Below are 27,103 nucleotides of genomic sequence, written 5' to 3' on the forward strand. Positions count from 1 at the left end.
CCAGCTGAAGTTGCATCAAAATGGGAGATCTTCCGAGAAAGGAAAAGGGACAAATCTGCATCACATCAGACCAAGATTGGCAGAGCAGGGGTGCTGTACGTGACAGAGGTAAATTAGAAATATAGGAATGCAAAAAAGAGGTCCTGGAAAAGTTTAAGGAAAGAAGGACACTACCCAGGATCAAGATTTGAACCTTTGGCTTAATATGAATGAAATTTACAGTAGTATATACTGACAGTTGCAAGGCAGAGTGTAGTGCAACGTTTAATCTGCCTACATGAATTGCGAACAAAATTATAGTTGTTTTTATCAGGAACACTGATATTATTTAGGACAACTATCGTTAGGAAACTATTGTAATACTCAACATTTTGCTTCTCTAGATATGCAGCAGAATGCTTGGAGCTGGAGTGCAACTCTAAAAACAAAATTTCCAGAAAGTAATTTATTTCATGCTAACATATATATTGTGCTGAAAAATCAAATATATTTTTTGCCTTTTATGTTGTCGACAAAATCTTAAAATTTTTATAACGGACATCCGTTATAATGTCACAGTTGCATTGCCCATTGAATTCCAGTTAGTAAAAACGATGAGTGAGCCCTTCCTTTTGTCCGGTTACCAAACGATAGTTTTTCTAATAGGAAATTTATGCCAAAAAATGGAATGGAGAAAAATATGTTCAAAGTGTTCGAAATTCCACTTTTTCTTTAGCACCGGTGGGGTGGAAATAATTTATAAAACTGACTATGCAGTGTAAACAAGTGAAACATTCTGGGAATACATAGACCAGTGGTTCTCAAATGGATTCCGCGAAGCCCTCGCCCAACCCTGAACAACTCCCCTTTTTGGCTAGGGTTCCATGGATTTTTCTTGTGTGTGACCAAAAACTCTAAACTCGCGCTGCCGCGTGCACACGCCTTCCCCATATAAAAGATTCAAAGTAAATAACCAAAATAAAGCGTTGACAAACGCACGTGCAAGATGCCACTTGTTTTAGGCTTCTGCTTTAGAACACTTACTGGTGCAGACGCTGGCACATGTGGAGCATGGAACACCGTTCCCTGCATGCTTCCTGGTGCTTGGGTAATTTAGCAATAGGTCTATTCAGTAGATTAGTTATCAATAGGCACCATTTTCAAGATCAGTAAATTCTCAGATAGATAGTAAAGGTTTCTCAAAGATTTTCCTCCATGTGACCCGCGTCGACCATGTCTACACTCTCACCGCCCTCTCTTTGCCGTCGTTCCAAGCACTTGCATGCCTAGTTTCCTTTCCTTTTGTTTTCCCGGGGTGGCGGTCCCATCGTGCGTGTCTACTTTCCACCGGATGGCGGTCCTGTTGCGCGTGTCTAGTTTCCTCCGGCTCCTCGCGGTGAGTCTGTGTCGTGTGCCAAACAGCTTCGCTAGTCACCCACCTTCACAGAGTAGAATGGCTCATGACCTTTTGTTGTACTGCTAGGTGGTGCAAGCTACCGCACATTATAAGGGGTACAGCCATTACTGAGCATCTATCCGTCCATGCACCATGTTGATGCTTCTCACTTATCCTGTTTATAACAGTAAAGGAGGCCCTTTTCACACTGCAATCAGTTGTCTCATTTGATACCCCCCCCCTTTCCCGTTCCAAACTGGCATGGGGTCCTCCGTCACTTTGGCGGGTCCCCAAAGGGTCCCCGACACATTCATGCTTGAGAACCACTGCTCTAGACATTGGTGGAGGTAAATACAGTGCAACCCACTTATAACAATACCTCATATAACAATGTACCGCTTATAACGATCAGTTTTGAGAGTTTCTAGACTGGAAATGATCAGTTTCTAGTCCAGATACAACGATAATCGATAATAACGATTGAAATTTTGGGTTTTCTCATTATCATTATAAGTAGGTTGAACTGTATGTCATTTTTTAAAATCAACTTGTTTCGTAGAATTTTATTTTCCTGGGTAGTGTCCCCTCTTAATGGACCTGGGACACATTATGCGCCATAATGTCCAAGTGGCGACAAAGCAATAGAACATGTAGTTTTAAAATGTGTAGGTCTTAGTCCAGCCCTCCCGAAAGGGATGACAGTTTTGGTGGGAATGCTTGGCTTTGCTAACAAGTGCAAAATTTAGGGAGGGGAGAGGTAGAAATGTTTCTATACTAAGTGGCACATTCTAGACTAAGTGGCACAAGCTGCTGCCTAATACAAGGTGGTATGACCTCTACCATCCATCCAGTCATCTTCATTGTCCTTAATTTTTAAACAAAAGGAAGGAAAGGTAATTTATACAAGCATTTATCTCGCAGCATCCCTAGTCACCCAGGTAAATACCCGTCTCAACCACTCCGGCCACATCATCATTGGGATATCCAGACGACGACACCATCGTCACCGCGGTGTCGTGAGGAAGAAGCTATAAAGCTGTGAGGAGGCTTTTAGCAAAACAGTGGGATGTTGACTGTCGTGATAAGACAGCCAGAGTTTCTTATTCCTGATAAGACCAAATGATTATCATACCAACCACATGGCTCAATGCCGTGGCATTCCTACCAGGCCGTTCGCATCAAGCTTTGCTGCTTTGCACTGGCATGTACAGGGTGTCACAAAAGAAAATTTACACGGTCTTCTTTACCACAAAAATAAACTAGGCATCGCCGAACGCTCATTTTCCGCCCAAAGGTAGCGCTAGAGGTCACAACCATATGCCAAAGTATCAGCCCGATCCGATAACTTAATCAGAAGTTATAAGTGATTTTCTGAAAATTTCAATGGGAAAATGGCGGCCGACGGAGTTTTCAAACACATGGGACTCTATGGCACCCGAAACCGAAAACGGGCAAAAATGGGCTCCATTTTCCCATTGAAATTTTCAGAAAATCACTTATAACTTTCGATTAAGTTATCGGATCGGGCTGAAACTTTGGCATATGGTTGTGACCTCTAGCTCTACCTTTGGGCGGAAAATGAGCATTCGGCGATGCCTGGTTTATTTTTGCGGTAAAAAAGACAGTGTAAATTTTCTTTTGTGACACCCTGTATATGCGCATTAGTATTTGACACTGCACCAACATGCTCGCACCAGCGACTGATCTGGGTTAGCATCTATGGTTGGTGACAGGTTAAGAGGTTAGGGTGAGGGAAGGGAAGGCTGGGGAGGAGGAAGCAGATTGATTGCTGTAGAGCAGAAGAGGAAATGTCCCCCTTGCTCCAGCATTCCGCCTGCTTCCTCCTGTCAGGGGCTATAGGTTAGCTTGATGAACCTGGAAATTTTGCTCGCTATTCAAAGTTTACCTTTTATTTTAAAAAGCTCTGAAAAAAAAAAAAAAAGATGTTGATTTATAATTGTCTTGCCTAATAGCTATCAATTTCCTCTTAGTTATCCTTGTGGTCTTGCCTTTGAAAGCCTTCAAGACGTGTATGATCAGGTGGTGATGCTTTTGACTTGGTTTTACAGTGAATAGTACTAACTGCTGACTGAAGTTGTCAACAGTGCCAGCAACTATAGTCACAGTTTTCTTTCTGCAGTTTGCCCGATTCCAAAGTGTGTCTTTATGATGATGATAATAATAATAATAATCTTTATTTTATGTGTCCACAAACAACTCCTGGCCTTTTGTGTGGTACACAACGCATTTTCAGACATAACACAGGAAAGCAAACATATTGAAATAAGACTACACAAAAGAAAATGTGCTGAATGCAGATAGTATGCACACGCGCAAGTTGATTTTACCAAACTATGCAAATAATGTGCCCTCAAGATTATGACTAAAAGTGGACATGTCATTAAATATGTTTAGCCGTAAAGAATCAATATTGTTAAATTTCGCTTGCATTTTTATGAAAGGTGACGTGACAAAAAATGTGAGCGGATAAAAAAAGGCTGTTCAAAGGCACTTTATAAAAACCGGTGCCCTCTTTTGTGCCACACTCGATTTATGAACACTTTTCTCAGAATTCAATGGTTTCTGATTTTTGAGATCTCACTATATGCTTGTTTTGTAAGCAGGGTTAGCATGTCTTTGTGTGTCTCACATAATTTTGCAGTAGCTTCACAACAACAGAGTGGATAGTTGGGCCACTTGCACCATGCTGGTGTGTAAAAAATGTGCTGAAAGAGACAAAGATGGGTCAAGTTGAACTAAACGAGGTGTTCAACTATACACAATTTTTTACTTCAAGCGATGGACGGTTAAGGAATGAATGGTGTCTAAGATCCCAAAGGAGAATCTTATGTGTTTCAGCAAGGGATGGTCTAATCTTGTAACATTGTTTCAGGAATCCTGTTATTCAACATAGAAAGAAAACAACTGATTAATTTCCGCAGTCAATTGGCCAAAGTCTGAAAATCGTTGCACAGCCCCTTTAAGCTACAAATTTATTTTTATTTGTCTGTGTTGTCTTTGTAATTGAGTTCAGAAATGTTTCTTTTTTTTCTCGTAAAATAATGCCACATAAATCACTTTGCTATTAATTGGTTCCGTTATGCGCTCCAACCATAGCATTTATGCATGCACAAAAGAGTTCATAATTTTGCCAAATTTCCATTGAATTTTTATTGGGCAGTTCTTCAGATGCAAAGTCTTGTTCAACCTTAACTTTACCAATTGAGCTCACTAATGTAGTGTTGCCTTTCCTGCTGTTTCTGTTAGAATATCGGACGAACAGCTCTTTGAAGCATGTGGCGGTCTTACAGCACACAAGTAAGTTCTTTCTTTGGATAGCTGTTTGAATATTTTGAAGTTGCTTTTTGAATGCAGGGTTCCCATGTGTTTTGGAAAACCATTGAAACTTAAATTGCCGTTTTTAAGTAGTCTTTCATTTCAGCAATTAATCCTAAATGCAGTGCTCTGTGCTTGCAAATTTTAATTTAGCTCCTTAAAGCTGTTATTTCTATTTATAGCCATTTCATGAGTCTGACACATATATTTCAGACCATATACTCTTGACCCTAAATTCATTCCCAGATAACTCCTGACAGATAATGCCTTCCCTCAATTAGATGTTCTTGAAAGGATTTATGCCCTGAACTGATTCATTCTATAGTTTTTAGATCCTTGAAAAAAGTATTTAGATGTCACTGTATTTGGTTTAAATGTTTATTGAAAGGTATTGCAACAATTTTTTTAGCTTTCATTGCCAAGTACAGTTTGTGAATCTTGGGGTCACTCTTAAATGTTTGTCTTTTTCTTTTGAAGCCACTTTCAGTGAAAAAGCGCTACTGTGTCGTTTTGGTAACGTTCATACCCTCAGTTCACAAAATGAGTCGGCCAGTAAGAATCTTCTTATTTGAAAGAAAAAACAATGAAAGCATTTGTGGATAATTATTTGAAGCGGTAAGGCTTTAGCCTCGTGTCTGAGCGGCTAGAGCAGTTGCGGGATCGATTCTTCCAGGCACCCTTTTTATTTTCTTCATTTAGCGAAAGAGGTTTCCCATCTCTTGCTTTTATCCATTTTGAAGGTTCGGGAGAATTATTGCTGAAGAATTATTGCATAGCCTTGAACGATACAGAATCTTGTATTAGGCAACAACCTATCATGCTCGCTTGGATCAGAGTGAAATGTGAAGACGTGTGTGCATGTTTGTTTTATTTTTGTTTTACGCTAATTTTATGTCCCCACACACCAATCGGGCACACCCGTTTCGAGCTCTGTCTCCTCTCATTGCCACTGTAAAAAGCGGGAGTAAATTGGGTCTGTTCACACCGTGCGAACAGACAAATGAGGCTCGGTTGCTAAGCTCGTTCGGATCACCGGTCAGCCTTTGCACGGATTCACGGCGATTGTGGTATAAATGGTCGGCACACGCACCCCGAGGCTGCATTCCAGAATTTGCTCAATCCGAGACTTAAGTAAAGGTATATCTTACCGTGCCCTCCCAAAACTTATTCGTGCTCATTGGTCATGTTAAATCTTGCACTCTAGAGGCAGGTTGTTTACTCCGAAGTAATATTACCCACGCCACCCTACTGTGCGGTGGGTACAGTCCCTGACAGAATGAGAACGGCAGAACGTCCTTCTGGGCGGTCGGCGCTCGTTTAACTCTATCGTGCATTAGTTGCACACGCACACTCGAGGCTGACGAGACGCCGCAATGTCATCGAAGGTGGAAAGCTCGCACTGGAGGGGGGGTAACCGAAAGGCCTCCCCTTCATTCTTTTTCTGTCGGTGACATTGGCATCGGATGCGATCGATTAAATGACTCCACGTCCCCGATCATCGTCGGCTTTTCCCATCTGGAACAATCAGGGTCAAACCGGCGCTGTCTAGGTGGTAGTTTCCAGCAGTATAAAAAAGAACCATTGCTCGAACGGATACGGTCATCTCCTACTCGAAAAATAGCATTTTCGATGCATGCAAGACCTGTGCTTTTGACGAAAGGCAAACATATCATCGCTCCACATTTGTTTTAGACATCAAAGTTATCTAAATCAGTTTGACTCGTATATTTGAGTCCTCGATAGTCAATTAGTATCACTGGGAAGCAGTGGACAATTTATTTGAAGTTCTTCGTTTTCGGGTTTTATTTCCGTCGACGACTATTTTAATGTCCGCCAAATTTTATCTTGTTCCCATAATTGTGTCCCCATTGTAATTGTGTGTTCTCATTTAGGGTTGCCATTCCTCTTTAGCTCCCAAAGTCTTCTATGGGTTTTGCTCATTTTCCTGTTGGGGCCATCCGGCTTTACCTCGATTTTATTTTGTGCGCTTTTCCGTTTAGGGTCGTAGTTTGAAACAATTTGAAGAAAAATAAAAAATTATTTCTGTTAATGCCAAAATTAAAAAAAAAAAAAAAAAAATCTTGTTTAGGAAAGAATGTCATGGACGTGAAAATAAAAAGTGAAAGCCGCTTACAACTCCCTGTAACGCCGAATTAGAGCGCAGCTTTTGAGGAGGAGGAGGGAAGGGCACTGGGGGGGTTAAACTAACCAGGGGGGGTCACGTGACCTTGGGGGGTCACGTGACCCCCAATGCCGATGATGTCATCTCTGATGTTACTGATGACGTCATCAGTGACGATGACAATGCGGGTACCGATGACGTCATTAGTGACGTCACTAGTGACGTCACTGATGACTTTACCAGTGGTGATGACGATGCGAATGTCGGTGACGTCATCAGTGACCTCGCTGATGACGTCATCAGTGATGATGACGATGCGGATGCCGGTGACGACATCAGTGACGTCACTGATGACGTCATCAGTGATGATGACGGTGACGATGGGGATGTCGGTAACGTCATCAGTGATGATGACGATGACGATGCGGATGCCGGTGACGTCATCAGTGATGATGACGATGCGGATGCCGGTGACGACATCAGTGACGTCACTGATGACGTCATCAGTGATGATGACGATGACGATGGGGATGTCGGTAACGTCATCAGTGATGATGACGATGACGATGCGGATGCCGGTGACGTCATCAGTGATGATGATGATGACGATGTGGATGCCGGTGACGTCATCAGTGATGATGACGATGACGATGTGGATGCCGGTGACGTCATCAGTGATGATGACGATGACCATGTGGATGCCGGTGACGTCATCAGTGACGATGACGTCATCGGGGGGTCACGCGAAATCGGCGGGGGTCACGTGACCCCCCGAGGTCACGTGACCCCGGTGGGGAGCTCACGCGGTGCATTATGGGACATTTCCCATGACGCACCGCGCAATTACGGCGACGCCAACGGCGACGCTGCTCAAGCCGGAAACGGGCCCCTAAGAGCTGCGCTCTAAAATAAAACATGAAAACGAAAAACTTTAAAGGGACCATGAAATGACCTTTTTACTTTTTCCAGATAACTTTTACATTAAACCGTCAATGTTCACTGAATGCCGAACAGGCATCCGTTTTCGTCTCGGTTTATTAACTTCTACACAAAAAATTATTGAAATATCGACTTTTTCATTCTCTCCAACTGACCGCAAAACAAGCCGTGACGTAGGCCGTTTCCGGAACCGGAAGTTCTCTCGGCAGTAGGAGAATGGGAGTGTTAGCGGCAACGAGTTGGGGTGCGCCGGTAGGTTTTACTGCGCTGATGTCACCGACGTATTTCCTGAATCGGCGCCTCTCATCGGCGCATCGCAGCTGAGCGAAATTCAATGAGATATGTTGCGCTACAGCGACACCATGGGACTAGTCCCATACGCCGGTATGCCTGTTGGGAAGTGCAGCGAGTCTTCCGGTGAAGACTCCAGAAGTCAACCACCCCGTCATTGTTGGCAGAAGGGCCGGCCCGTGTCAGTCGTTTGCAAAGCGACGTAGATGGCGTTTTTCGCGGCCTCGGAGATGCAGGAGCGAGCTGACGTTAAAAAAGATACGTTTGAACTACGAGTGTCAGCAAGAGCCATGTAAATACCTGTTTACACTTGGAGCGGACGCGCGCGCTTGATGGAAGTCTTGTATTCGCGCTGTTTGTAAGCGCTTCGGGACCGTTCTTTTACGATTGCAACTCGATACTGACGCGACACTCGGCAAAGAAAGGTTGGACCGGAACTGTTATAGCTCGACAGTGACGTGCAGTCTGTCAGAATAAAAATGGCATACCAATAACAAAGTGTACATACCGTGTTACGAAGGTAATCCATACGGCGCTTATTTCAGCTCTATATCACACAAAACAAGATAGAATCGACGAGTGTTCGTCAACACTGCCTCGGAAAACAAGGGGAAGAGATTGACCTCACCTCTTAATCTAGAATTGAGGTCAGTGATCAAACTATAATACGGGAAGGGTCCACAAGGGTCGCGCGGGCATATTCCATTTAGCACGCCAGCCGATCGTAGGCAGACGGTCTTGCGACGAAGCAACGCAGCGCCGAGTCGGAATGCCTGCTAGGCCTATACGCTTCGTCGGAGTCGGTGGATCCAGCGTTCTTGTTCGTCGTGGTCTGTTTTAAGTACTGTTTTCTTGCTGCTTGAAGTCGGCACGCGCGGGAAGAACACGTAGAAAAATAAACGTTCAGTCAGTCAGAGTTTTGAGAGGAAGGAAAACAAAGAAAATAAATGTTCGTCGGTCGCCGTCACCCAATTAACTGTCGGCCCTGCCCTACTGCGCACGCGCAGTAGTTGCTTCGTTTACCACACGATAGATGGCGCTTGGCTCTCAGCATTATCAAATTTGGCAATTTTCGCCACACATCTCTAATTATGCTACAAAATGTGGATCTGAATATTATTTAACAAAACTTTTAGGAAACATTCGCCGGCTATTTATTGTTTACGATCGCGGTGCTGGTGAGGTAGGCTCTTACCCAATAGGCGACCTGGATTCGGCTGATGTGCTCCATTTCCGCGGATGCATTGTAGTGAACAGGCGAAGGAAGGAAGGCGCAAAAGAGTCCAGTTTTCTTTTAAAAGTTCTATAGCAAATAATTTTTTTTGGCTCCCTATTTTTGTGTTTTTGTGTTTCTTTTCACACCTTTTACGACGTGCGGTGGATGAAACTCGATTTTAAAATCATTTCATGGTCCCTTTAAATATATTGTCCACTGCTTCCCAGTGATGTTGCACAGATCATTTTGGTACTCATTTTGCCCCTTGACGGCTCAAACATCGTCATGCGTAGTGTCTTTGAAAGAAAACCCCACCAAAGCCTCTAGCAGGAATGGAATGCGAAGTTTGTGTCTCTTTCGATCACAGACCCCAGTTTTTACCGTGCTATTTGTCATTTCCCCCTTTCCTTCGAAGCATGTGCTTGCTGTCTTCTCCTTGGCCTCTTGCACACACTCCTGCTATGGTGCAAGTGTGCTCACTCAGCACCATGAGGCACAGATTGGAAATGAAGGCTGCATCAACATTTGGTTTTTACTCACATTTGGTCGGCAAGGATACCAATTCCAGCCGAATGCTGATGCAGCACTTATGTCACACTCTTCCATTACAAAACTGTATCACAAGGAGTTGCTAGGAGCCAGACGTATACGTATTCTGTGTAAAAAATGAAACTAATGTTTCTGCCAGTTATTTGATAAGATTTTATATTACCACATTTACTCGATTCTAGCGTGACCGCAGTTGTAACACGAGGGGCAACTTTTCATTATGCCCCGTGAAAAAAAAAAAAAGCATGAATGTAACGCGAGACCAGCGGAGGCGTAAGAAAGTATATTTGTCTGAAAGGTATCGCGGCCAACACTTGCCAATGTTGGGGGAGTTCTCAGTCACTCGTCGTCGTCATCAGAGGTTGAGTTCTTTGTCAAGGTGCGGTGGAGTTGCCAAGTTCTTATGCCAACAGAATAGCGTTTTTTTTATTTAAGCTCAAGCGGTACCATGCATGTCGCGTTGCCATCGGTTTTGGTCGAATGTTTGACGTTGCGGAAGCTTGAGATGAGAACTTTCCAGAACCATAGAGCGGTGCAGAACAACGAAGTCAACCAGAACTACACCAGAGCTGTCTAGATTCAACGAGACGAACACAACAACCAGAACTACCACAACTATGGCTAAAACAACATTTTGATGGATTTAGATCTAGATTCAACTATTTTCACTGTTAAAATCTATATACCGTAAAATACCGGGCAAGCGCCCACTCAAAAGATAGAGATAATTACGAAAAAATGGTGGATGGGTGCTTGTCCGGTCACCAATTTTACATATAAATGTACTGTGCATATTTTCTCAGACCTTAAAAATTTGGATATGGGCGCTTAATGTGGAATTGGCGGACGCGCGGTATTCTACGGTAGGCATATGTAGCCAGGACAACATTGAGAAACTGCTGGTACGCAGAATTATTTTAGAGTGGTTAGCCAATTTCGTGGTGACTCAATTATAATGCGAGGGCCAACATTAGGCAACAAAAATTTAGAGAAAAAAACTCGTGCTACATTTTACATTTGACCAAATACAGTATAAAACTAGTGCAGATCATACAAGGGTCCATAATTCTAGCAAACACCGTTTCGTCGTACAATGTTTTCGTAAACGGCGGCAGCCGTTTATCAAGTATACATGATACTTGATATTTTTTCAGTATCTGGCTTACACCCTGTGATTAATGACGTGTCCAAGGAACTGAATTTGTTCTTGAGCAAACACGCATTTCCATACGTTTAGGGTGATCCCATTTTCTTGCAATCTTGTGAGGACTCTTCGGAGACTAATGTCGTGTTCCCTCCGTGTGTCGGCCCATATCAAAATATCATTGATAAGGCACGTGACTCCTTCCAATCCTTCAAGAATTTGGTGCATCATTCGCTGAAAGATCTCCAGTGCGCAGGAGATTTCAAATGGTAGTCGATTAAATTTGTACCGGCCAAACGGTGATAAAAGTTGTAAGCAGCGTCGACTCTGGGTACAACTTGATTTGGTAGAAGCCTGAATAGGCATCGAGATGAGAAAATATTCTCGCCTGCCCAAAAGTCGCTAGAAGAGGTTCCACACTCGGTATCGGGTGGTACTCCCTCAGAACACTTTTATTAAGTGATGTGTAATCAATGCAGATGCGAACATCACCATTCTTCTAAGGAACTACAACAACAGGTGAGCACCAGCTTGTTGGTTCGCGAACTCTGGAAATAACACCTTTGTTCTTCATCTTTTTGAGCTGCTCTTCAACTGCTTTCTGGAGTGAAACTGGTATGCGTCCCGGTGACGACAAGGCAACTGGATAAGCATGAGGTTGTAGCTTTATTTTGCACACGTATGCAGCTTCCCCTAGACCCTCAAAAAGCAAGGGGTACTCCTTGATATGATCGTGAGCTTCTGAAGTCGACAGCTGATTTACTCGTTGGATGATGTTTAGGGCTTCTATGAGGTCCAAGCCGAGCAGTGGCTCATTGACATTTCTTGTTACATAGAATGCCCCCCTTGTCTGAGAGTCCTTGAACGTGACCGTTGCCTGCAGCACGCCGAGAACATACAGGCATTCTTTTGTTGATCCAAGAAGAACTCTATCCGCGTGTCGAAGACTGCCCTGGTCTTGCAGTTTGGATAGAAGGTGCTCCGGCACGACAGAGACGTCAGCACCAGTGTCCAAACGAAAGTTCACATCTTCGCTCCCAATACGAAGCAAAACTCGCCATGGTGTGCATTTGCCGGGGGACGTCATGGTTCCTGTGAAGCAGAAGTCTTCGTCAATGTGCCTGGAAGTTGTAGGCTCTGAGATTTGATGCAGGAAGGTCGATTTTGATTTGCAAACGCTTGCGAAGTGACCCGGCTTTCCACATTTGTGGCATTTGCTCTTTGATGCTGGGCAGTCTTTCCGTTGATGAACGTCATGGTTGCCGCACCAGTAGCAAGCTTGAGAATCTTTTGCTGTCATGCTGTGCTTTTCTACAGGTGTGGTGTGCCTCTTGGATATCTTGAGGTGGTCGACTTGAACCTGATCAGGTTGCATGGCATCCTGTTGCCTGAGAGCCTCCTGTTGTTTTCCGACTATTTCAGTTTGCTTCGCGAGAAGAACTGCTCTCTCTAGCGGCAATTCACTCTCTAGTTGCAACTTCATGGACAGTCGTTTATCACGAACACCAGCGACAATACGATCGCGAATAAGCTCATCGTTGATTTGTCTGTACTCACACTTCTTGCTCAGTGTGTACAGCGCCGTGATAAAGTCCGCGACTGGTTCACCATCTTTTTGGATACGAGAATTGAACATAGTTCGCTTATAGACAGTGTCCTTTTTTACAATGAAATGTGTCTCGAAAGCTTGGATGACGGTTAAGTAGTCCTCACCTTCAGAGGTCGGAATGTTGAGCGTCGCATAAATTTCCTCCGCTTTAGGTTTCATCAGGTAAATGAGAGAGTTTACCTGGTCGGCCTCGGGCTTGACGTGCAATCCAGATGCCGATCGAAAACGCTCCCAGCAGCGCTTCCATGTCAACCATTGTTCCGGATGAAAATTGAAAGGTTCAGGAGCGCTGAGCTGATATGGCATCGATGAGGTGGCTTGTCCAGATTTCGTCATGAGCAGGCCTGGGTCTGAACGATGTAGTCAGGAAGACCTGGTGGGTCCTTGCGAACTGGGCCGCTCACTTCTGGGGTCGAAGATAGCTGACGAGTCCCAAAACTTCTGACACCATGTTTTGTAGTATAGGTGGGTTTACTCAGCTATGAAGTGATATGTTTTTAGTCCGCCCGAAGACCCACACGAGATGCAGAGCTCCCGCTCTATATGCGCTTCGTCGTCTTCAAACCCCGGCTATCCAACAGGCTTGTCAAACGGTTGCTTTGTCAACTGACACTTTACTGAATGGTCTTGCTTTTCCTGCACATTTGTGGAAACATTCTGGACATGCTAAAATTACTATAGTACTGCTGGTGTCAGTACACGGGGGGAATACTTGCTTCGCTCGCAGAAAATCTGCTCCTTGCCAAGGGTAAAAACAGTCTACCACTTCCATTGTTTAAGTGGAATTTCGCTCTAACTAGAGCCACTGTATATGGCATCTATAGTGACTCTAGTTGAAACTATAATCCGAAAGGCTCAAACTTAGGCACTCGCATCAAATACATACAATGTGTTTCTCCAAACACCGGTCAAACTTTTTATGCTAAACAAAGCATTGCTGAGAAATAAGATTGGTACCATGTTATTCGCTGTCATAGGGTCTCTTTGTTGAGGTCCATAGAGCTCAGAATAATTAAGTTCTAATTAGGTTTAATAATTAGTTTTTTTAATGTAAAAAAAAAATGTTCTCATTAGAAACTTGCTTGGCATCATCGCAAACTACTGAACAAGTCAACATTAGAAAGATTTAGAGTGCATGCCTGGTCACGGAAATGCATTAAACTTGAACACGTCGGTGCTTTTTCCTTTTTTTTTATTACTTATCCTCTGCCTTCTTTTTGCACCTGTTGCCTTGCACCTGTTGCATGAGTGGAAGCCTTTGCACTCCACCATGCTTCTCACGCGGTCCCCTCGGTGGCTCTAAGCCACCGAGGGGACGCGGTGGGTTCAAATCACACATTGTGCCGAGGCACCCGCAATTTTGACAGAGGCCTATCGTGGAGGAGGTGCCGCGTAACCGAGAGATTTCAGTTTTCTTTCATGCAACTGAAATCTCTCAATTACAAAATAGACCGATCTCACGAGGAGTTGCGCGACGCCACCGTTGCCGCGGTGCATTCTGGTACCTGTAGTTCTCCCAGTTTTCCGGCCGCGTCGGCGCGCATTGTACGCCCGACGTTTGGAAATTTCCGGGTTAGCACGAGACTTTTAGCCAGGTGTTGACTCATGGTTTTCAATCGGTGGCTTCCCATGTTCTATGCCACATAGCTATAACAGCACCAGGCAAAAAGGGCTCGGATATTATGTCTTCCCGCAAGAAAGAAGCATGGCAAAGAAAGGTCGACAGAGCCGGACAGAGCAGCAGGAAAAATAGCGTTTTACAATTTGTTTCGCGATTTGCTTCATAATTTATATCCAATAATTGCACGTCAGCTAAAATATGTAAGATTAGAGGGCACGAGACATACAGCGTGCCGAAGTATTCCGTAAGCTGGAATCTCTCTGACCATTTGCTCCGTAGCGGTCTATTCGTTGGTCTATCTCAAATAGGACCTCCACACTGCTTTGCGGAGGCCGTTTTTAATACACTTCTTACTCAGTGTATTTCTGTGGTTATGACTGGTATTGCGACAACATGTTTCAAGCACAACTGTGCTTCAAAAGATCAGGACAATCACTAAAAAAGAGCAGCGATTCCCGATATGCACCAGTTGATATAAAACAACTTTTTTTCGGAAGCAGCCTTCAGTTGTTTTTTTCCATACCTACGCGAAAAGATTACATAATGCAATTTAGAAGTGTAACACGTACCTACCGCCAAAAATGTAACAAACGAACCTCATCCATTTTGTGGTGGTCTATTAGGCTGGTGTTACTGATCCATTCTGCATTAGCACCAGTCGAGACCGCATAAAAAAGCTCCCCCCCTCGGGCGACTGTTAGCGTTCGGATCTTGCGCAAACAAAATAAAACTGAATATAAACTGTGCACGAAAAATCATCTCCACCCCAAGCTTTCAGGTATCTGGCATGGCTGCTTCTTTTTGATAGATGCCAATTATTACGGCGCGTCAGGCATGGCCTTTCTGTAGATAAGTTCTTTGTGTGCAGGCTTCTCCCGCTGTTCATCTGTACTCTGTCACACAGGCTGTCAACCAGAATGGAACAACTTCTAGAAAACTATCGCTGACCGAGAAAGTCTATTTAGCTCCTCTTACTTGATGGCTGATTAAACGTTATGCACAAGACTGAGCACCACCAAGCTCAGTTTTTCACCACATTTGATGCTGTTCTGTGGTGCTACACCGAGCCGATTGTCCGTCGAATTTTCTTGTTCTTTGCTATTGCACTAGATGTTCACTTGTTTGCAAGGTAATTGAGACACCCGAGAAGTCGGAATGCTCGAGTAGTGGCGCCGTTGTTTTTTTGTTTTGTTTTTTTCCGCGGCCGCAGTGGGATTACCCGTGAACAGCAGTGGGCTTACGCGTTCACGAAGATGAAAAAGCAGACGACGACGAAGCAGACGACAAAGCGATTCGAAAGCGATAAGACGACTGAAACTGCTTTTCTGCACTTGCTGAGGAAATTAAGGCATCACAAACAACACAATCTTATAAAGTAAAAACATGCAAGAGAATCAAGGTGATACCGGGGCGTGCCAAATGATAATCTATGATGATGTACGTACGCGCAGCCGTATGTAGCCGGGAAGCCGGGAAGGGATGACTACAAGTAGCGTGGCGGCGGCACCACTTCCGGAATGCACGCGCCTGCGCAGTTCGCTTGGTGACATCAGTCTATTCATAGATGGCTGAAATCAATCCTCAGTCCTTTTCTGGGACTCGCCAGACGCCCTCCAAGTATTTGGCGCGTAAAAACCCCAAAATTTGCCTTTTCTTCCCACAAGCTCCAGGGTTTTCTCGAATTTACTGATATAGCAGTGGTTTTCTATGATGCTCAGCAAGTTTCTGATAGGAATGATATGTTTATATTTACCAGTCAAAAAGTTTGTTATGCAATACTAACCTGGGACCTAATTGGCATCTGGAATACTGTCTTCACTAAATTAGCCCCTTGGCAGTGACTGATATGACATGAAACCGTCATTTCCTGCTATGCAGCTTTTGCAGGGAAGGTTTGGCCAATGTCCTGTGAAGCAACCAGTACTATACCACCATGCAGACATTGCTTTTAAAGCCATCTTGATTGCCAAGTTTACCATACGTAAACACTGCTCACTGAAGCAAACACCCTCATTCGGAAACAGAGGTTGTACTTTGGGCTCCTATGAACTTCAGGCCAGTTGGGCTTTTAAAGCTTCTGCACAGTGATGCATAACCAAAGGCAATGAGGCACATTTGTAAATTCGGACGGGAAAAATAAGTGCCCCGTCATTTCTAGATATGTACCAAAGCAACACAAAGGCCTTGATTTACTCTGCTGAAAGAACATTTGTACGGTAGACACAAACTTAGAAAGTGTTGAATCGTTTATGCATGAAATAATTTTCGGTCCCAAGTACATTTAGACAGACTGCCTGTCATGTGAACAATGTGTTAGCAAATGCACCAAATTTGCATTAAAATGTGCTGGAGATACATTGAATGCAGAATGTGTTATGTGACTGGCTCCAAGCAGTCTCCTGTAATGCACTCACGCTAAGCAGGAGTGTCGCACGAAAATTTATCGGTGCAATAAAACACCGGAGGAAGTTGCGGAAGCGCTTGGTTTCAGGCGGAGTCCCTCCGGTAGAAAATCCGATGCTGAACCAACTGTACCAATATTGCACGCACGAAAAAAAGTGAGTGTGAAATGTCGTCTCAAGGCGACAAGCATGCTTGCACATAAGGTGGGAGAGCGTACAGGAGGCGAAGTGGAAAATAACAAGCACATGCTCTGGAGGAAACAGGGTGTTACGAGATAACAAGGTCAAAACTGTGGCATGCAACAAGTTGCAAACTTTGTGTTCCTCTACCACTGAAGCACTTTCTTTAGCAGGCCTTTCTTTCAGAGACACTATGCATGACAATGTTCGTTCTGTCAAGGCACAAAATGCACACCAAGTTCATTTGTGCAACATCACCGTGAACCAATGTATGACACATTTTGTAACCACTGCCTTTCTTCGAAGCATGAATGCAGTTTTGTAGACTTAGGTGCAACATGCTTTAATGATCTAAGACATTTTTCGTTGTGATCCCTCTCAAAGGAAAAAAGATTGCTGCAGTTAGTGGTCAACATTGAAAATCGTCATCTTGGTTGTTTACTGGATTTTCTCTCAGCTGCACCCCAAGGCAAATGACAGTCTAGGGAGGATTCAATGTGAGATTTGGGAAATTCCGAAATTGAGTTGGAGATACTTTATTTGCATTGTCACGCGCTATTGCCCGCTGACATTCCAAAGGCTAATCTGAGCAAGTTTTGGAACACAGTCCAACAGTCGTGTGGGAACAATTCGAGGGTATGGTTGAAGATGGGGGGAAGGCACAGCTTAGAAGAACAACAATGTTATCGGTAGTGAACATTGGCCTGCATTCCTTATCAGTTTGCAACTGACCAGGAGGTTGCGGCATGGGTGGCTATACGTATCTGGAAAGCAAGGTTTTAAATATGAATTTTGAAGTTTAAACACAACGACTCAGTATTGATGCCTCTCAATACATTCGGCGAATATTAATGTGCCTGCTCTATTGAAACGGCGCACGCAGAAGACAATAGAACCTTGTCTTCATTTTTCGTAGGCTGTTTTCTGTGGGATTAAACACATATAAATGGGCACAGTTTTCTGCTCTAATTTGTGGTATGTAAATTGCTCTCTCCCAAAAAGGAAAGGTTTCTCATAACCTATGAAGTTGCAAGTAGTGAGGCATAAACACAGTGAGACATAAAAACATAAACAGATTTATTTTTTATGTTGTTATCAGTAGTAGTTTTATGCCTTGCATTACCAAAAAGCTGCTCGGTCTGGGCAAGTTGAAAGTAGCTTCACTTGAGACATTAAGTTCATTGACTTGAAGTGCCAATATGAAGCTTGTACTACTTTTTCTGGAGTAGCTAAAATAATCACAAATCTATTTCCTGCTATGTCCATTGACGGCCATCATACTTCACAGCCTTATCTCGGTGGGTCACACAGTTGCGTGGACATGTGGAGTATATACATAGTATCCAGCCCTGTCGTGTACACAGCGAAGGCGGCTGGCTTGCTTACACAGGGCTGCTATCAGCTGACTAGCAGGTTTCAGAGTTCGTTGAACTTCTTCCGGACTCGTGGAGAGACAGTAGTGCTTTCACTGCGGGAACTCAGTTTGTCATTGTCCTTCCAACTTTTCCAATTTATGTTGTTAGTTTACATTGGATTATAACTAATTAGGTTGCAACCTTTCTGCATTTACTTGTTTTTTTGCTTGTAGGAAAAACTGTAAAGCAAGTAAATGCAGAAAGAATCTGTCTCTCTATGTTTTCAAGCTTGCTTCCATTGCAGCTACTTTCTACCTTGTTACTGTAAGCAGGTCTTTTATAGCTGGTATGTTTTAGTCAGTGGTATTTTATGCACAAATTAGTACCTAGTGAAGCTATTTTTCGTTTCCACTTCACAAATTTTTGGGGTAGGGTAGATATGCTTTACTGTTGATTCCTCCTGAAATAATTTCTAAAGCAGACTGATGTCACACATCAAAACGAAAACAACTTATGTGCTTTATAATTTTGTTCTGTGAGAACTTTGTGATGTCTCCTTAAACTGCTTTGCTCTCTTGTTTTTCCTAAAACGTTTCTTCTGCAGTCTTAAGCTGGCAAAGTAGCAGGTGTTACCTCGAATGGTCACACCAGCAAAAATGTTCTATGATTTACAGTCTGTGCAAAAAAATCCAGATTCTTCTGTAAAAACCGTACATTGAATTGACAACAAGGTTTCAGTTATGTGACCGATGTACATTTGAGGTAAAGAGACAGCATTTGGCACCTTGGGTCCTCCTGGTGCTCCGACACTGTTTTTGTTTCTTCTTTAAAAATTGGGCCTGAAGTTTTGTGAACACTTCTATGTAAAACACTTGGGCCAGGTACTTCTACTGGCGTGGCACAAACTGTTATGTACAACAGGATTAAAGAAATCATTCCATCATGTACAGCAGGACATAGAAGCCAATCGGAGCAGTAAGCCCTATGTTGTATTCGGGTTGACCATGTAGTGATCCTTCACTTTGGCGAACTAGTGCTCAGAATAGACTCTCGATGTTTGTAAAGAATATAGAGGCAGTGGCGTAGTCACGATTTTATTTCGGGGGGGGGGGGGGGGGGGGGGGGGGGTTCAACAGCAGTATTTACCCCCCCCCCCCCAGTGACGAAGCAGGGTGAACTCGGTGGTACAGACGCTCACACAAAGATTAGGGAGGCGCCGTTAAGAAACAATGAGTAAAGCTGCAGTGTCATTTTTCAAATTGGAGCAGGCTTCATTTAGAGGAATACGGGCATGGTGGCTCACTGTTCTACTGTCGTCATAGTTGCAGCCCATCAACTTTAAAAGCTTGCTCACAGCACACAACTCCTGCTTTTTGAGGTACCACTGCCTTACCAACGCGTGCCGGCCAGACAAAATAAAAGGATAACCATACTATCGCAAAAAATTAAACAGCAACACACGCACAAACGAAAAATTTCGACGCTGAAAAATCAGATTAAGCGTTCGCCCACAAACACTAGGCAATATTCTAAGCCGCCATTAAAATGGTCGAGACAGCAGAAGTTGAGTTTCAGATGCCGCGTGTAACAAGTTGGCAACGTCACCGCTTTAGCATTCCTGCTGGAAGCACAAGAGAGCATTTCAAGTGCTCCGTGTTCCTTGCTTTTATGGACTACCTGATGACACAGTTAGATGGAAGATTTAAAAAGAGCCGGCGTACATTGCAATTACTTTCATCGCTTCGGCCTGCAAAGATCTTGGAAAGCTGAGCAGCTCCTGGCACTGAAGAGTTTTTACAGCTCTATTCAGGCCTGATTTCAGTTCCTGTATTCCAAAGCGAGCTGTTCATATGGGCTGCCAAATGCAAGAAAGAGAAACGTGAAATGCCCATCACGTCTGCGCTACAGGTGGTCGCCCTCTGTCCGGAGGCTCTATTCGCAAACGTCCACTGTCTCCTCGAGATCCTATCGACTCTGCCCGTAACAACAGCGGAAGCTGAGCTCTCGTTCTCTCCACTACAACGGTTGAAAACATACCTGAAAGCGTCCACTTCGATTGAATGACCATTTGGTCTAGCGCTTTTGAATGTTTACCGTGACATTGAAGTTCATCGTGGATATTATATTCCGTGAACGCAGGCGGTTGCATTTTAATGTGTAGGCGCTTGGCATAAATGAAATGATCAAGAGAGTCTGTAAATTGCTTTCTGAAATAACTAGTCACAGTTAATTTTTTATTCATGGTAATTTCTAGTGAAAAGCACGTAATTCTGATCATTACTCAAGGTGTACGTGAGTGCAGCACCACCCATCGCTTACAGTGCAGTTGTTCTTACAAATCATTTATTATTACTTACATCACTGACATTGTTTTATATTATCACCATCTGTTCGTTTTATTGTGTTTGCTTTGGTTTGATTGAACTGTGTATTTTAGTGAGGATAGTTTGTTATACTTGGCCTTGAAATTGCCATCCTTCACCCCACAAATGTATAGAAATATTCATTTTCTATATATCTGAGATCAAGTTCCGCATCCCATCAAATAAATATGAATGAAGAAATGGTGCCTATTTTATTAGGGGAGCAAGCAGGCCCCTGGGGGGGGGGGGGGGGGTTGACCCCTTAAACTCCCCGTCCCCCCCCTCTGCCTACGCCAATGTATACAGTGTACCGGTTTCTGTTTACACGTGCTGACTTTTTATAAAAGGATAACATTTGTGAAGCTCAAATTTTTCTTTCTCCTCGACTACTTATGGTACTTTTTTTCCCTGGAATGTTGCATGTCTGCAACATGTTTGTTGAGAGCCGCTAAAAAAGGCTCTAATTAAAGCCAACAAAACAAGGATTATCTCAAGGGAATGAAAAATCCACTTACCTGGTCTCACAGTAGGTATAGCAGAAGCTTCACTGGTTTTAAGTAGCAAAATGGGGAAAACAGAAATGGGAAGATATTAGCAACTGAACATGTCATGGGAGATTCATAATGATGTCGCTGTGAGATAAGGGCATAACCACCAGCTTACCACGGCCAGCTTTTGTTTCGTGGTCTCTTTAGTACTTGTAATGTCCTTGCCATCTCTGGCTTCTATGCCTCCTCATTGTGGTAGGTTTGCCTTGCTGCATACCCGACTTGGAGGAATAACACGGAGCCAACGGTTTCAACAACAAGAAACTACATTTAATGGGACATGGACGAGATGATTAACATGGTTACCAGCGGCGCCTGAGTCCAGGCAGCGACTCCCCGTGTGCCGCCTCTGATCTGCCTTATCAAGGCGGCGCATCCGATGTGCGCGTGGCTGGCGTGACGTCGCCGCCACGCGGGATAAGTTCGGCACTTTTGCCTCGCAGTCGGGCAACTGGGCTGGGAAACCGCCAGGGTGCCCACACTGAATAGGCTCTGCTTGCAGAGCCAGAGTATCGCGTTCCTTTTCCTTTCGCCGCCAACTCCGTATTGGCAGAGAAGCGGCCACGTGCATTGAGCTGAACCCGACCTTTGTGCAGGAAAGCGACCTCGCGGGCGCCGATTTTCTGGCAAATAATGTTTCTCGCTTTGCATTTGCGAAATATACATCCTACACTAAAATAGAACAAACTGGAAGGTTCCTTGACCATTCAATATTATCTGTTACCACTTACTACAGTATGATCACATTGTTTTATAATGCGGGCAATGTTTTAAAACATGTTTTCGAAGTCTGGGAAGAAGGCGACACAGAGGACGACTGCATAGCTCGCGCATCCGGGGCTCTTGCAGAAACGACGGTCGCTTCTTGCAGTGCGGCCTTGGATCCAACATGGCTGCCCTGGAAGGGCCATTGCGGCACTGTGCTCCGCAAGGCGGAGCATATACAGTTGAGGCCCGTTCATACACTTGCGACTTCTTAAGACCGAGTGCCTTGGAACCTCTTAAGACCTCTTACGATGAGAGGGCACACCGGCACCATCTATTGAGTAGCGGTGGAAACTTGGCGGTACCGCATATTTTCTATTTCTCGCGCATCATCCTTTCTTTTTTGGCTAGAAAAACTTTTGTCAACATTATAAACAGCCATTTCTCATAGGTATTACGCACATTTGACCTCGGAAATCCCGCAAAACCTTCGCTCTAATGAAATGCAGTTCCAGGGTCACCGCATAGATGGCACTAGCGTGCCAGTGTGTTCTCTTGTCCTCAAAAATTTTCTAAAGGCACTCGGTTCTAAGGGGTCACAAGTGTGTGAACGGGCCTTTTTTTCTAGTCCAAATCAGTCTTCAGCCCTTTATCGTGAAGGCTTGTTCACATACTTTCGACCTCTTAGAGCCGAGTGCCTTGGAACCTCTTAGTATCTCTTACGACAAGAGGACACATTGGCGCCATCTATTGGGGAACAGCATATACTTGGCGGTCCGGCATATTTCTTTATTTCTCTCACGCATTATCCTTTCTCTCTTGGCTCGAAAAACTTTTGTTAATGTTATAAATGAGCCTTTCTCATTGGTGTTACGCACATTTGACCTCGGAAATCCTGCAAAACCTTCGCTCTTGTAAAATGCAGTTCCAGGGTCACCGCATAGAGGGCGCCAGCGTGTTCCCTCGTCCTAAGAAATTTTAAGAGGTTTCTTCAGGTCTCGTCTTTGGTCGTACTCTGTTGCAAGTGTGTGAACGGGCCTTAATAATCCAGAAGGTTAGCCCAACCGCCACACAGGCCAAAATGAGCGATAAAAGGGTGTGGTCTATTTTTCAACATAAATCCCGAGAAATTTCCAAAAAAATGTTTGACTTTGTTTCTAACCCATTCATGTTTACTTCAGCTACCCCTAGACCCAAACAGGGGTGTCATATTATTTTAAAGACAAAAGAAGAACTTTGTTTGTTCACTAATCTTCTAAATTGGCAAAGGAACAGCCATTGCATGGTGATGTCGAAATTGAGGTTTTCTATTCTGTTGTATGACTTGTCTCATCCCACGTAACATGACCTCTAAGGGTGGCCTATATTATATTTTGGTGTGTTTTTCTAGAATGGTAAATTGCACAGAAATCGGGGTGTGTTATCTCTCAGGGCTTTACGGCAGAGAATGAACTCGTGCCTATCTAAAGCTTTCCACGAGACCTTTCGGGTGTTCCTGCCCTGTCTGGCTTTGCCGGTCTCTCGCTTTGGCTCTATTTAATCAACATTCATCAACTTCTTTATATTTCCAGGTTTTTATTACGCACTCTTATATTGCTTGTTTAGTATAGAGTAAGCATAATTTAAACCTAGCGGTTTCAATAGGAAATGGGCGCATATTGAATGCTGTTTCACAGTAATCACCTAATCAAACAGTTCACCTTATTCAAATGTCGTAAGCAGGAGAGAAGAGTGTCCGGATGAACGAATCATAACTATATCGTTCTGCTTTCTTTTGGATGCTGAATTGAGCTATAATCTGGTGATCTTTTGTTTCTCTTTTTTGTTTCAGAGCAGCAAGGCATGGATTAAAGATGAGCGGTAAATTGAAGCGACTAGAAGAGCAAGAAGCACAGCTTTTGTGCGGCCCTAACACGAAGAAGTGCAGACCGTCGAACAAGAGCACCGACCCAGCAGAAGAATCCACTGTCAGGACAATGGGCGACAATGCGGGGGAGGATGCCCATGACACATGTAGGCGTTCAAAATCCCGTAAGAAGAGAGGAGAACTGCGGAGTGTAGAAAAGCTAAGAAGAAAAACTCTGAATGTATAAATTCTTTCTCCCCTTTCCTGTTGACTTGGTCCTCATGGAAATATAAAAATTGTTGGTTGTGTTTGGGAAGGTTTAAGTTTTCAAATCTAGTTTGGCCGGGACAGACATGGTAAGAAAACAGCAGAGTTTAAGCTTCCTTGCAACTTTATTGTGTGCACTCATCTCTGTTTACCTAATGCAAGCTTTGCTATAGCCACACTGGATATCGTTCATCGTTGATGGAGCACTCGTCAAATGAGGTAGCACCATAAAATGGACAGTGGTCACCTCAACTTTGTTCCAGCTGAAATGGTGTTACTCTGCAGCATGAATGCCCTGCATCTTCCACCACCATGCCTGCTGGAGTCACTGTTACAGTAAATCAGTGTCTGTCTTTCCTTTACGGCAGTCAAGAAACTTGTTCTTGTTGGATTATACTTCTCTTGCCTTTTACGGCCATGCACATCATGACGATATTACTCTGACGTGACATTGCCAAAATAGCCTCAACATGGAATTCTCGGAGACCTTGCCTTTTAGCTGCACATTTGGGCGAGATACTTCAGCATGCATGTTGCCTCGGAATACAGGTACGTATTACTTACCCTCAGTATGTCTCATAAACTTACGAGTGTATGTCTCGTTAATACGGACCTAATATGGGTTGAACTGGGTAAATGCCAGGCTTGGACGGTACTTATTACAAGTAATCAAATTACTTGTAATCTATTCGTGCCTACGGCACTGGTGTATCCCTTTACGCTTTGCCGTTTAAGGCGAATATTGTGGTTTTAGCGGTGCCCAAGCGTATCCATCCGGCCATTTGTACTTTTTTTTATTTGTATATGAAAGACACGCTTCCTCAGTCACGGGTAGTGCGACAGTATGAACGCGAAATAAACGAAACACAGCTGTCCAACAGAAGAGTTTCCTGCCTTCAAAATCGCTGTACGTGGCGGAGGGAATGCCGAAGACGGGGTGATTGCTTTTATGTTTTTGTTTACAAACGAAGGGGAGTCGTCGTGGCTTCAGCGGAGCAAGAGGGGGCCCGAGATACGTACGCTTACGTACACGCCTTCGGGGAACGCGTTGTCGCGCCGAGGAAAAACAGCTGATTGCCAAGCGCACGTGACCGCCTGGTCGACGCTGTTGCTACGCGTTGTGCGACTGGTCGGCGCATCGCGGCCGCAATTGGCTGGCACGGCGCCAGTCACGTGGCCATGCGACCTCTAGCGTGCGAGTTGGATCAGCTGTCTGCTCTCCGCTGTTCGCTTGTGCTGCAGCAGGCAGTGCCGAAGAAGTGGTTGTTGTGGTGTGACATGCCGAGCGGTTTTCGAAAACTTTTCGGTGTGGATTTTGTGTTGACGTCGAGGTCGAAACGTGGCGGACACTTGGAACTGTGATGGTTGCTGGCAAACGCTGCGAGGGACTCGAGGTAAGCGTATCGGTGTCTCCGAACGCTGCTCTCGCAGTGTTGCATAGGCCTAAAACCGACGACGTCTGTCCGCTAGCTGTTTGTTACGCATTCGTGCAATTGTACCTGTGCGTATTGTTCCGAAAGCTATCTTATTGTACTAAGCGATCTTTCCGATGCTTACGCAGAGGCAGTATCGCGATGGTTTTACGGCTGCGCGATCGTTGGCAGGTTTGTTTTTGTGTGACCTTTGACGACAGCTATGCTGATGCAGGGCTCTGCGACAGCTGTGAAATCGGCTGAATGCATCTGTGTACACTTTTAAAGGCACACAGCATACACTGCGCATTTTGCTCGTGATGTGTGCAGTTAGGAGTGCATGTTATCGGTCGACTCCTAGGCTTAGCGTTTCTGACGCCAACCCGAACACCTTAAAAAGTGCCAAGTGTGCGTCTCTTCTCGTCTGCTAGTACGATCGTCTGCAGAAAAAGTGCAAACCAGAAGTTGTGAATGGTGCAGCTGCTGTAACGCGGTCGTGTCATGTTCACCCGTGTCTTTCGGAGGTGTGTCTCGCCTTTTCTTCCAACCGCTGCGACCAAGCCGCAATGCGGCTTGCTCGCTCCTCAACCTCGGCTGCAATCGGTCACAGCTTGCACGGTCTTGACGAGGGTCTTATTGTTCCTCGCTTACGTGCGCACTTGACGAGCCCCTAAAACTCCCTTAATGCTGAAAAAAAAATAAAAAAAAATATGAGACCTTGTTTGAGCATACAGGCCGAAAAGCAGAAAGGAAAAACGGCCAGGAAACGAACTCCTCGGCAGGTTGGTGGCGTGCTCTTTGCAGCAGCAGGTCGCGTCGCTGGGTTGTTCTACCAGTTTGGGAGGTCGTCATTGTCCCACTAAACGGAGCTTGCCCTTTTGAGGGGAGGCCCTTTTTTTTCTTCTTTATCTTGCTGTTGCTCTGCCCTTCACGTAGCACCTTTGCCCACCTACAATGCGCGTACTTCGTCGTGCCGAATTTTGCCGGCTCGATCAACATCGTAGAGGCGACTTTTGCTGTGCTTCGATCACCGCTCTCGATTCGGGCTGCCCCAGTTAGCCAACCTTCGTGATGTGGTTATCAGTTCATTTGCGTACGAAACTGGCTGCTCTGCCCCGTGTCACTTTTGAAGTTCTGATACCATCTCTCGCCTCGAGCAGTGCAACACGTTCTATTGTAGTTAGGCTATGATGAGTAGCTGCCAGACGTTGCTGACCGAAAAGGACCGTACATTCGGGCGACACAAAAGACGTGAAACCCGGTATTATGCGGGACTCGTGCATCTACGTGCTACGTAGGGATCCACTGGTAAATACAGTAATAACAGCACGACCGGTAGCGAAATTGCTACGTGCGCAACTGAAATGACGAGTGCAGCGGCGTATGATATTCGGCAAGTCATAGATGAGGCGTTATTTGATTTTATTTCGATCGCGGTATTCTGTAGCTCAGTAATATGCTGCGATGTTGTTTTTTTTTGCAATATTCTTTTGACGCGGTCACTTCAATTGAGCTTCGTATCAAGATAGGGTGAATAAAGCAACAGCTGTCGTCTTTGGCTAAGGCGCACCTCTTAGGGCCGCAACGGGCTTTGTCAATCACTGCTCCACACGCACACAAGTACATGGCTGCAGCTGTACGAAACAGAACGGACTCAAAGGCCATTTTGCCTTACCGCAGACATGAGAAACGACAGGCGCACCGTGTTCCACTTTTCTGCACTGTTATTGAAGGAGACAGAATAGGTTAAGCATCAGGTGACGTCAGCGTCTTGCTGCTGCCATCGGTTTTTCACAGCTGGCACTCCGACGCGTTCCGGGGAG

General features: G+C 44.6%; 2 protein-coding genes across 2 annotated transcripts in view; both read left to right on the forward strand.

Annotated features, from left to right (window-relative positions):
- Positions 1-23,864, forward strand: part of LOC115311429 (G patch domain-containing protein 4) — a 71,652-nt gene extending 47,788 nt beyond the window's left edge. Inside the window, 3 exon segments of the mRNA XM_029970097.4 lie at positions 4,643-4,693; positions 23,587-23,797; positions 23,799-23,864. Of these exon segments, the coding sequence (XP_029825957.3) occupies positions 4,643-4,693; positions 23,587-23,797; positions 23,799-23,816 (280 nt within the window). The 3' untranslated portion in view covers positions 23,817-23,864.
- Positions 23,865-25,035: 1,171 nt separating this feature from the next.
- The window catches only part of LOC8033400 (protein FAM214A), a 134,034-nt gene continuing 131,966 nt past the window's right edge, over positions 25,036-27,103 (forward strand). Inside the window, exon 1 of the mRNA XM_040221876.2 lies at positions 25,036-25,262. The gene's annotated coding sequence lies outside the window, so the exon portion shown is untranslated. The remainder of the gene's footprint in view (positions 25,263-27,103) is intronic.

Source organism: Ixodes scapularis, unplaced genomic scaffold (assembly GCF_016920785.2).
Source record: "Ixodes scapularis isolate PalLabHiFi unplaced genomic scaffold, ASM1692078v2 PGA_scaffold0__279_contigs__length_252992795, whole genome shotgun sequence".
In the NCBI taxonomy this organism is placed as follows: domain Eukaryota; kingdom Metazoa; phylum Arthropoda; class Arachnida; order Ixodida; family Ixodidae; genus Ixodes; species Ixodes scapularis.